Source organism: Octopus bimaculoides, chromosome 23 (assembly GCF_046866305.1).
Source record: "Octopus bimaculoides isolate indiv1 chromosome 23, ASM4686630v1, whole genome shotgun sequence".
NCBI classification, from domain to species: domain Eukaryota; kingdom Metazoa; phylum Mollusca; class Cephalopoda; order Octopoda; family Octopodidae; genus Octopus; species Octopus bimaculoides.
The window spans coordinates 13,935,675-13,947,953 of NC_142950.1; the positions used below are offsets into that span (position 1 = coordinate 13,935,675).

The window sequence follows — 12,279 nt, forward strand, 5'->3', positions numbered from 1 at the left end:
GTATGAAATATTTCAAGAATTACAGTTGAAATACATTCATTTATATTTAATATATTAATAACTTTGCAGTTAATTGTTTTCTGTTCAAATTCTTTTAAAATACAGACAAGTAATGAATAACCACGCTCTGACTGAAAAATCCTGGTCGTTAAGCGTTGTGATAAATTAGTTTAAATTGATTAACGGTAATAGTTAATATACATTTATGATATAAAAATCAGCCAGAATATTCTTCAATGATTTATATTATTCCTTAATATCTTAACACACGAAAGAAAAAAAAAACGTTATTCATTTACTGCAGATGACCGGAAGTCAGTTATTTTTACTTCCGAGTCGAAAATCAACATGGATATTCCGAATCCGCCTGAAGGTAAGAAAAACTATTTAAATTGTCTTTAATTTGAATTATTTCGATATTATCGAATGATCGAACCACAAGACATCTATCGTGCTTTGTTTGCTACTACTGAACGAAGTACAGTAGCAATATACAGGCTGCGTGATACAATCTTTAATAGACATGTGTGGCTGTCGTCCGGTGCCAAAACATGTTTTTACGAAGACAACCCGAACGTTAATTGCCAGATTTTATCTGTTTATTCCGAAATATTTCATATTTTTCCGACTGATAATTGATCCAAATAATATTTAGTATCATATGAATAATTTTGACGCTTTATATAAACATTTTACATGTTACATACCACTTTATGTATCTATGTTCACATCGCAACCGCCAACGTTTCACTTTCAGCGAATTTAATTAAACATTTAGAATCTATTTCGTAAATCAAAGAATTAATAAGATTAATTCTAATAAACATGTATGTATATTTATGTATGTGTGTGTGATTATGTATTTTCCTCTGTGGAGAGACGAAATGACTGAATAAATACGATATTGTTATTGCCGGTTGGTGATTTTTGTTTCAATCAGCTGCTGTTGCCTTTCGTTTCGTTTCATTACGGACAGTTTGCGTAATTCAACATAGGCTAAGTCCACCTAGTTGGATTGGAGAGAAGTAATTGACCGATATAGCAAAAGTTAACTTTCGATACGCTAGCGTCCTCTCCTGAAGGAGACATCTCGTGGCGAAAGTAAAGAATACGCACACCCGGTGTTTAGGTTTAGGGTTAGGGTTTTTGTTACGCCGAAAATTGGTGGTGTACGTATTTTTTACTCCGCTCATCTCGTACCTTCTTAACATAGTTCAACATAGGCTAAGTCCACCTCGTTAGAGAGAGATAATTGGCTGATATACTGAAAGTTAACTTTCGATTGACTTGCGTCCTCTCCAGAAGCAGACCTGTCTCTCTTTACTCGTTAACGTTAACCGAAGTTGAAAACCCTTTCAATGGATTCCTGTTGTTTAACTTCTAACACTTGATGTGCATTTGATGGTTACAGGTTCCCAACGAACCTGCCTCTAATTAACAGCATTTATGTTAGCCAAAGTGACAGACAGGGATGCTTCCACACTCAGAAATCTTGTTCCAGAGCACCACACGTATTCATATATAACTGGCTTCCAAAGACTTTAATATTTTAATTTTTTTTTAGTACAAGGCCAGCAGTGTTAGGAGGAGGGGATTAATTGATTACAGGACTTTAAAGATCCTGAAAAGAAGAAAGGCAAAGTTGACCTTGGTAGGATTTGGACTTGGAATGTAACAAGCCAAAAGAAATGCTACTAAGCATTTTATCCAGATGCAAAGGTGATCCCACCAGTTCACCGCCCTTCCAAAGTCACTGATCAACCCAAAGCTATGATAGAAGATTGCTGTACCATAGGATGGAACTGGGTACTATGTGATTGCAAAGCAAACTTCCTCGCCATACAGCTCTGCTTTTAGCCTAATCAAAATACTGGATAATTGATTAATTAACTGACAAACCTGTGTAAGTAAGAATGAAATTATTGCCACAAGACTAAAAACTATGGAACTGCACATCTATGTCTGGGCTCAAGTGAAAAGAAATAACTTTTCTTATTTCTACAGCATGAAGGCATCTCGCAGGCGTCATTTAAATACTTTACACCATTGGTCTCCCTAATATAGTTTTGTCCCACAGACTGATTTCACACAGGACAACTTTTCTATGGACCAGGGGATCATGTGCATAACAAAACAATAAATTACATAATGATATATGTAATTTAATTATTGCGTATAATGATACAGATGTATTACATATATAGTACATGTAAGTTATGTATATACCACACACATTATGTGGGGGCACATGGCTTAGTGGTTAGAGTAAGATTGTGGTTTTAATTCTTGGACCAGGTAATGTGTTGTGTTCCTGAGCAGAACACTTCATTTCACATTACCCCAGTCCACTCAGCTGACAAAAATGAGTATTTTCTGCGCCAGACTGTCCTGTTGCGCCATGGAAACTGGGAAGCTGACTCTATGAGTTCATATGACTCAGAAAGGATCTTGATCCCTTATTGTTTTTGTTACCAGCAGAAGTATTAAGGCTGCATCCCCTAGTGAAGAGAATTGGACTGCAAGAGTCCTGTATGAGTGTCACATAGGAGTGCTTGGGTCGGTGCCACATTAAAAGCACCCAACACACATTGTAAAATGGTTGGCATTAGGAGACCAAGCCAAATCAAACTGGAACCTGGTGCAGCTCTCCAGCTCTGATCAAACCATCTAACCCATGTCAGTGTGGAAGACCAATGTTAAATGATGATGATGATGATGACATATATAATGCAAAAACACCCTGCAGACTCATTAGACTGATCAATGTTCAATATTTTAAATCTGGGTTTGTCCCCATTAACAGAGGTGGCCAGATCTTCCTCACTCTTACAGCAACCGCTCTCTCACACCATCTCGCCATCTCACCTTCCTCAAGCCAACCCTCCCAATCTCCTCCTCCACCTGTCCCCTTTTCTTTGGTCAACCTTGCTTTCGCGGTTCATTCACTTTAAACTCAAGCACTCTCCTCAGAACATGATCCTCATCCCTCCTCAACACATGTCCATACCACCACACTCCATTCACCCATGCCAGCTGTTCCACTGATTCCTCCAACCCCAGCATCCCCATCAAGTCCTCAGCCCTCCTTTTATCCAATAGTTTCACACCACACATTGCTCTCTTGGTTCTTCTCAAAATTGGCATTTCACTTTCCCTCAGACACCATGTCTCACTTGCGTACAGCATTGCAGATTTCATGCAACTCCAATAAACCCTTTCTTTCATCTTCAAGGAGAACCTTTTCCCATATAACAAAGCTCCACATTCCCTGAACTTCACCCAGCCAAGTCTTGTTCTTGCTGTCACAGCTGCTTCACATCCACTATATCTTCCAAATAACAAAACCCTCTCACTGTTTCCACCTCACCACATAACGTTTCCACTGGTTCCGCCAGTCCTCTATCTTCCACAAATAAAATCTCTTGCCAGTCTTAGGCCACCTTCTTCATTTTCGTACATCTACCATGAATCTATTTCCCACATCTTGTACACAGCACCACATTTGCCATTACCCTCCACCCACACACAGACCACATGGATCTACCTTACTCACTAACACTTCTCCTTCCACTCCGCTCACCATCACCTTTGTCTTCCTGAGGTTTACCTTCAAACACCTTCCATTTCTGAAACTTCTTCAATCCCTCCATTGTCTCACTCATCAGAACAAGTTCATCCGCATACAGTATCTCCATTATCAATCTCTCTCTTGCACTCTCCGTCACCACATCAACCACTAGAATAGAAATAAAATTGTAGCATTAGTTCTGTGTGGCCCAGTACCAAATGCTCCATGGCCTGGTGGTTGGGGAATCCTGCTTTACGGGATTGACTACATTAGCTGTAGAAAAATGGGATAGATAGATGCTTATGAATGCAAAGTCCTTTCCAGCTGAGGAATGTTTAACCCAACATAGTTTAGTGGCTAGCAACTTCAGACTTAGAACTAAAAGGATTTAGAGACATAAATCAGTCTGGAAAAAAAGTTATGTAAACTTTAAGATTCAGTGAACAGGCAGAAATTTTGAGAAATACCAGCTGGAGCATTTGATGATGCTGATGATGAGAAGGAGATAAAGACTTATAATGTAGAGGAGAGTTGGAAGTTCCTTTGAGACAACCTATTGAGGGTGATTGACCAAACCTGTAGCTGGTGTAAAGTTCTAGCCAGACCAAGGGTGACATGGTGGTGGAACAATGAAGTAGGCAGAACCATAGAAGTGAAGGGGCAGGCATGGAAGTAGTAGAAGAATGGAGGGAGCAGAGAAATATACCAATGGCTAGAAAAGAAGCTTGGCAACAGGTCTGTCTAGTAAGGGAAAATCAGAGAGGAAGAGGTTTGCTAATCTTCAAGTGTGAAGACTAGAGGCATGAGGTTTTCCAGACTGCAAGACAATGTGTCAGACAAAATTGAGATGTTGTGGGAGAGAAGTGTGTACAGTTGGATAATGGCAAACTTGCATTTAGTGATTCTGAAAAGAAAGAGGCATGGAAATTCCACTGTGAAAGGTATTTAAATATGGAGAATGCATGGGAGAAGGAAAATCTGTTGTTGATAGTATGATAGATAAAACAGATAAAGATATAAAGACTGGGAAAGGCCCTAGTCCATCAGAAATTACTGCCAAGATACTTAAAATATCTGGCAGAGTGGGATAGTGCATGGGAGAAGGATATCTGTTGTTGATAGCAGTATGATAGATAAACAATTAAGGACATGATGACTAGGAAAGCCACTGGTCCCTCAGGAATTACTGCCAAGTTGCTTAAAGTATTTGGCAGAGTGGAATAATGATAAATATGATAGATAAAACAATTAGGGATATGCAACTTCTGGCAGTTTGCTGTGCTTGAGAAGATACCAAACTATTGTCCATGCATACAGTCATGTCCTCTACATCCCTCTCTCAGCCGAGAGATCCTAGTCTTGCAGGCTCATGGGTGCTGGTGCCATGTAAAAGCACCCACTACACTTAAAGTGGTTAGCATTAGGAAGGGCATCCAGTTGTAGAAACAATGTCAAAACAGAAATGGAACCCAGGCAGTTCTCCAGCTGGCCAACTCTTATGAAACCATTCAACCCATGCCAGCATGTAGAACAGACGTTAAAAGATGATGATGATTAAAGCCTCTGGTCCATCAGGAATTACTGCCAAGATGCTTAAAATATCTGGCAGAGTAGGATAAAGCCTAGTCACACTTATAGTTAATCAGGTTGTCTTGGAAGGTATCATAGCCACCAACTGGTGTAACAGTATTATAATCAACTGCTTTTCCAAGGATAAAAGAGATATACCTTAGACAGAAGTAATTACAGCAGTATCAAATTGCTGGACCAAATCATGAAAGTTACAACTAATTAGGAAGAGAATTAACCTAGATGAGATGTAGTTTGATTTTGTGCCAGGGAGAAACGCTACTGATGCTCTCTTTATAGTTCAGCAACTGCAAGAGAAGTAGTTAGCCAAAAATAAACCACTGTACATGGTATTTGTCAACATGGAGAAAGCCTTTGACAGGGTCCCTCACTCGCTCATCTGGTAGTTGCTGCAGAAGCTAGGAGTAGATGAATGGCTGGTGAGAGCCATTCAAACAGTGTACAGGGTTGCTGTCAGTAAGGTGGGAGTTAGCAATGAGTCTAGGTAGTTCACTAGGGCTCGCTTCTCAGTCTCCTTTATTTATCAGTCCTCTAGGTCTCAACAGAAGTGATTGCCTGTGGGAGCTCCTCTATGCATGTGATCTTGTGCTTATAACTGAATCTGTAGTAGAACTGATGAAGTTTTCTAAAATCCATCACAAAACAAGAGTTTAAAATTTTAAGACTGTTGTGGAAGGGTTCCGACCACCTGCAAGTGATTAAAAGTGAACTAACATATCGCTATAATTTAAAGAATTGTCAGCAGTTCACGTGAGCAATTGATTACAAGCAGTTCACTGTGAGCCGTTGGCAGAGAGTGTTGACCTCGTGTAACAGTAATAGTAGTGTGTCATGTAAATACTTTTTTCCATCTGCTTCATTAAATTATATATCCAACACCAGGATATAAAAAAGACCCAATAAGAATAAGATTTGACATTAGGAAGAGCATCAAGCCATAAAAACTATGTCAAATCAGATTGGAACTGGAGCTTACCATTTTCAGTTACACTGTCTAATCCATGCTAGCATGGAAAGCAGATGCTAAATGATGATGATGATGTTCTTGGTGTGGAAGCAGAACCTGGAACCAGAGGACCTTAAGTTAGCTTATCAAAGATCAAAGTTTCAGTAAGCAGGAAAACAGACAAACCACTAATCCCTTCAGGAAAAATGGCCCTGCCCAATATGTAGAAAAGGTCTATGTAGAAATTCCATACAATGTACCCAGTGCAAACCATGGAAACATGGGAGGTGCAATGGAATCACAGGAAGATCGACAGAGAAAGTGGACTTTGTGTGTGACAGATGTACAGGAATAATAAACCCTAAGAACACACAGGATTTCCTTGACTATCTTGGAGGTAATAGATAACTTCTGTAACCTAGGTGACCTAATTAACAGTAGAGGAGGATGCTATGAAAGCATAGTCACAAGAATTAGAACTGGCTGGTGAGAGTTCAGAGAGTTATTACCTTTATTGGTAACAAAAGGCCTCTTGTTCAAGGAGGAAGGCAGACTGTAATGTTTTGTGTGAACAGCAACGCTACATGGTGGTAAAACATGAGCATGAATGTAGAGGACATGTGAGGGTTGGAAGGAGGTGGAGCTAGCACGCTGTGCATGATGTGCACCATTAATGTGCATATACAAGAAAATGCAAATGCATTGTGAGAAAAATTTGACATAAGAGGTATGAGATATGCAAGAGGAGAGACTGCATTAATATGGTCACGTGATACTATGGACAAGGACAGCTGCATAAAGAAATGTCAGTCACTGAATGTGGATAGAACCTGTGGTGGAATAGTGAGGAAGGTGTGGGATAAAGTAGTAAAAAGTGACCCCTGAATGTCAAACCTTATGAAGGAAATGATAAAGGACTGAGATGACTGGCAATCTGCTATACTTGAATAATCATGGTTAAGAATTTTGTGGGACAGCCAAGTTGGTTTAGGGTCTGCCACAGACCTTTCCTGCTCACAGTGCTGAATGCTTTCATCAGATCGACAAATTGTTACATTAAGTGGTTTGTTTTGCTCCCGATAATGAAAACCATATCTGTTGTGTTCTGTGTTGGCTCTGGAGGATGGTTTTCAGCAATGGACAGAACAAGTCTGTTGAGGAGTAGTTTTGCTAGAACTTTTCCTACAGTAGAATGCAGGGTGATCCCCTGGTAGTTTGAGCAGTCTGACTTTTCCCCTTTGTTTTTGTATAGTGTAATGATGGCAGCATTGCGGAGATCTTGTGGCAGCTTTCCCTGTTCCCAGCATGCAACAAGGAGCTCATGGAGTTTAGCATGTATGACAGGACCTCCATACTTCCATATCTCTGATGGTATGCCATCGACTCTTGTTGCCTTTCTGCTCTTCAGCCAGCCTATGGCAACTGTGGTCTCTTCCAGGGTTGGAGGCTCATCTAATTCCACTCTGACTGGTTGCTGCTTGATATGGAAGATTGCATTTTCTTGGACAACTCGGTTTGCACTGAAGAGGGCCTGAAAATATTCAGACCAGGATGGATGCTGTGTCTGTGAGAAGCACCTGGCCATCTGAGCTGCGCAGGGGACTCCAGACTTAATGTACTAGGCCGTAGACTTCTTTGAGAGCTTCATAGAACCCCTGTAGTCGCCAGAGTCAACGCACAGCTGGGTTCTCCATGCAAGGTTGGTCTACCACTCATTTTGAACTTTGGAGTTTGCGCTGCAGAAAGTTGCAGGCTTGGCGAAAGGCTACTTTTTTTTCTAGGTAGGTCAGTTGTACCAGGTGTGCTTGGTGGACAGACCTCTTCTTCTTTAATAATTCCTGGATCAGCACATCATTTTCATCAAACCAATCCTTGTTCTTTTTCTTTGTAAACCCAAGGATTTCTGCAGAGGTCTGTAGAATGGCGGTTTTCAGTTGTTCCCATAGAATTTCTGGAGAGGGATCTGAGGGGTGATTGGATTTATCAAGCTTTGGTTGTAGTCCTGCCTGGAAGTTTACTTTCATTTCATTTATCTGCAGATCTCTAGTTTTAATTTTCTTTTTGTTGGTTTGGGCTTGAAGTGGGGTTTGAATTTGCAACGGACCAGGCAATGGTCAGTATGGCATTCTGTGCTAGGCATCACTCTAGTGTTTTCATCGGGGATGCATCCAGGTTGTTTTCAGACTGTCTCTTTGCTGGAAGATGGTATTGGTGATGACGAGCTGATGTTCGGTGCAAAACTCATGCTGAGCAAAATGCTTAGTGGCATTTCGTCCATCTTTATGTTCTGAGTTCAAATTCTGCCGAGGTCAGCTTTGCCTTTCATCTTTTTGGGGTTGATAAAATATCCTATCAGTTTCTTGTGCTGAATTGCTGAAAATAAATAAATATTAGGGTCGATTCATTCAACTAAAAATCCTTCAGTGTGGCGCTCCAGCATGGCCAGAGTCTAATGAGTGAAGTAAGTAAAAGGTATATCCTACTATGTTATACATCATTATCTGGCGCATGCAGGATAGTAAACTCTCACCTAGGGGAAGACATGGTAGAATTGGAGGGGTGGGGTTGGGTTTGATCTGTCTGTCATGCCTTGTCATTTGGCCTTCTGTCTTTGTACTATAGGACTACTGGATCTGGGCTGACCTAGAGTTAAACAACAACAGCTTCTCATATTTCTGCTACCTTCTTACACTGCATTACTGTTTTATAGCAGCTGAAAGAAGGCTAATGTCTGTGTGTTTATACACATTCACATACGCACAATATTGAACAGTGCTTTGTTTTGAGTTTCATTGATTTTATATTGTCTGGAATTTATTGAAATGGTTTGGAAATAATAGTTTATGATTTTCATTCTTACCAGGGAGGAGTATGTGCTGCAAAAGTGTGTGTGTATGTGTGTGTATATCAGACATTGGCAACTGTTTTCGAGAAGCAGTTTACATTCAAAGTAATTCTTCTAAGGCACATCATTCAAAAAGTCCTGCGGATCATAGTTTTCCCAACAGACATGGCTCATGGTAAGAAGTTTGTTTCTCAACCACATGGTTCTGGGTTCAATCCCATTGCATGGTACCTTGGGCAAGTGTCTTCTACTATAGCTTCAGGCTGACCAAAGCCTTGTGAGTGGATTTGGTAGATGGAAACTGAAAGAAGCTCTTGATATATATATATATATATATCATCATCATCATCATCATCATCATCGTTTAACGTCCGCTTTCCATGCTAGCATGGGTTGGACGATTTGACTGAGGACTGGTGAAACCGGATGGCAACACCGGGCTCCAATCTAATTTGGCAGAGTTTCTACAGCTGGATGCCCTTCCTAACGCCAACCACTCAGAGAGTGTAGTGGGTGCTTTTACGTGTCACCCGCACGAAAACGGCCACGCTCGAAATGGTGTCTTTTATGTGCCACCCGCACAAGCCAGTCCAAGGGCACTGGCAACGATCTCACTCGAAAATCCTACGGGAGCCAGTCAGGCGGTACTGGCAACGGCCACGCTCAAAATGGTGCATCTCATGTGCCACCCGCACAAGAGCCAGTCCAGGGGCACTGGCAACGATCTTACTTGGGATTGCACCTAGAAAGTTACCCTCCGAGGCACAAGTCCGGGCAAGGTTGTTTTATGGAAGGCCAGCTGTTGCCCATGCATACCAGCCTCCCCTGTTATCCAATAGAAAGGCACAGGTCAATAGAGCTTGGCATCAGTGATGTTACAACCCATTTCTACAGCTGAGTGAACTGGAGCAACATGAAATAAAAGTGTCTCACTCAAGAACATAACACACAACCCAGTCTGGGAATCGAACTCACTACCTCATGATTGTGAGCCCGACGTTCTAACCACTGAGCCCTGGTGTGTGTGTGTGTCTTTGTGTCTGTGTTTACCCCTCCTCTTACTTGACAACTGGTGCTGGTGTGTTTACATCCCTGTAACTTAGCAGTTTGACAAAACAAACTGATAGAATAAATATCAGGCTTTAAAAAATAAGTATTAGGGTTGATTCACTTGACTAAAAAGTTCTCCAAGGTGGTGTCCCAGCATGGCTGCAGTCTAATGATAATGCACACACACACACACACACAATCATCATCAATGTTTGCTTCACCATGATTGCACAAGTCAGACATTTCTATGGCCCGATGCCATATCACCAACCCTCATCTGTTTTGAAGCAAGGCAGTATATGTTGACTGAGAGTTTCCTGCTTGATTTTGGTCCAGAGAACTTGCAATTTCCTTCTACCAAATTTACTTGCAAAGCATTGGTTGGCCTAGGCCAGGCCTGGCCAACTCGGATTACATTGCAAGTCACTTTAATCACAGAAAGTATTTTGAGAGTTGCTTGTATATTTTATGCACTAATAGTCAAATAATCAAATTACAAAATCAAATATTTTTCATACTTTTTGTTTGTTAAAAATTATAAAATTGTAACGATAGTATATTTCTTTTTTACTTTTGTATTACAATCTTTAATTTTTGATAAATTTTTTAAAAATGTTTCTTGGATTAAATCCATTTCAAGAAAGTATCAAGTAGGCTGCAAGATAAAAGTTTATGGGACGCATACGGCCCATGGGCCTCAGGTTGGCCAGCCCTGGCCTAGGCTATAGTGGTAGAAGATGCTCAAGATGCTATGCAGTGAGCAGGGAGTTATTGTTTGTCCTAGGGATGACTTTAACTGCATCTGGTAGTGGGGCCTTGGTTTGGGAGTTCTATGATTTTGAGGAGTGTGGAACCAGCTCTTAGCCACTATTGTCCCCAGGTCTGCTCTGACCTTGAGTAGTAGCATCTGTCAGGGTCCTGGTTATGGCTTAATTAGTGAGTTATGGAAGAATCTCATAAGCATAAATCCTCATTGCTTTTTAAGTGTCTTAAGAAAGAAGGAGGCTAGGGGAATCAACCTCAACAGTAAATCAAGGAGTGGAACCCCTCAAGTGATCCAGTGCCCTTTTTGATGCCCTTCAGGCCACTCCAAGGTAGGTGGGGCTCTCCAGCCCTGCAATGCAATTTGCCTAGAAGAAAGCTACTCTAATGTAAAAACCAAGTTTGCTGATCATAGACAGACATCTTAACTCGCTGAGCCACTGTGGTCATACTTCCGAGTCTGACCCGTTAGTATTCAGATTACTATGTCAAAGATAATGCTTATTTATTCACACAGTTTTGAATTAATCTTTCTTTTACTTGTTTCAGTCATTAGACTGGCCAGGCTGGGACACTGCTTCGAAGAATTTTGGTTGAATGAATCAACTTCAAAACTTAAAAAAATTTTTAAAGCCTGGTACTGGTTTCTTTTGCCAAACTGTGATGGGCTTCTTTTGGTTTCTGTCTTAAATCCACTCTTAAGACTTTGGTCAGCCTGAGGCTATAGTACAAGACACTTGCCCAAGGTGCCATGCAGTGGAACTGAACCCAGAACCATGTGGTTGGAAAGCAAGCTTCTTACCACACAGCCACTCCTCATGCATTATTTTGTAGCTTCAAAATTTTGATGAAGTGATTGCTTACTTTTAGAATGACATTGCAGGATAGATGTGAGAGGCCAAATCTAGATGCTTTGAAATAAAGCAAGGTAGAATATTTGGGCTGGATATGGCCAGTTTAAAGGCTAAACGTGTAAAGAGTTGGATCAGATTGCACAGACTGATTCTCACTTTAAAACTACTCAGTGTAGGCAGGATGAAGAGGCCTGCAGCATCAAGAATTGTTTTACCTAGTCACTTGCTGTCACATGATTCACAGATACAAAGAAACTGCCATCACCATCATCATTTAATTTTAGGTTCCCACTGATGTCACTGCAATCTTCAGCAGCCCATAACATACTGAGGAAGCATGAGTCTATGGAGACGAGAAACACGAATCTGTGGTCTGTTGACCTGCCTCTTGGATGTATCTGTGTCAGAGTTCAGTGACCTTCAGTGTCAGCTTGGCCTACGTGTTGACAGTTTGCCTGCTCTGTCTATTAATATATTTAGGAAGTTTAATCCTCTATTTAATTGTCTATTGTTAAAACTTCCAGTAGGATGTGAAAGGTTGCAAGAATTCAACCACAAAAAATAAATAAAATAACCATTGGCCAGTGCATTTATTCATGGTTACCACTGAAGGATCGGTTTATTTTGAATATTATTTATATGTCAATCAACCAGGATATTACTT

The 12,279-nt window shown here is 40.7% G+C and overlaps 1 protein-coding gene across 4 annotated transcripts in view; it reads left to right on the forward strand.

Moving 5' to 3' along the window:
- The first annotated feature begins 327 nt into the window (after positions 1-327).
- LOC128250638 (calcium homeostasis endoplasmic reticulum protein-like) overlaps positions 328-12,279 on the forward strand; it is a 164,381-nt gene continuing 152,429 nt past the window's right edge. For all 4 annotated transcript variants that reach the window (XM_089340168.1, XM_089340171.1, XM_089340170.1 and 1 more), the window contains exon 1: positions 328-373. In XM_089340168.1, the coding sequence (XP_089196294.1) occupies positions 349-373 (25 nt within the window). In that variant the 5' untranslated portion in view covers positions 328-348. The remainder of the gene's footprint in view (positions 374-12,279) is intronic.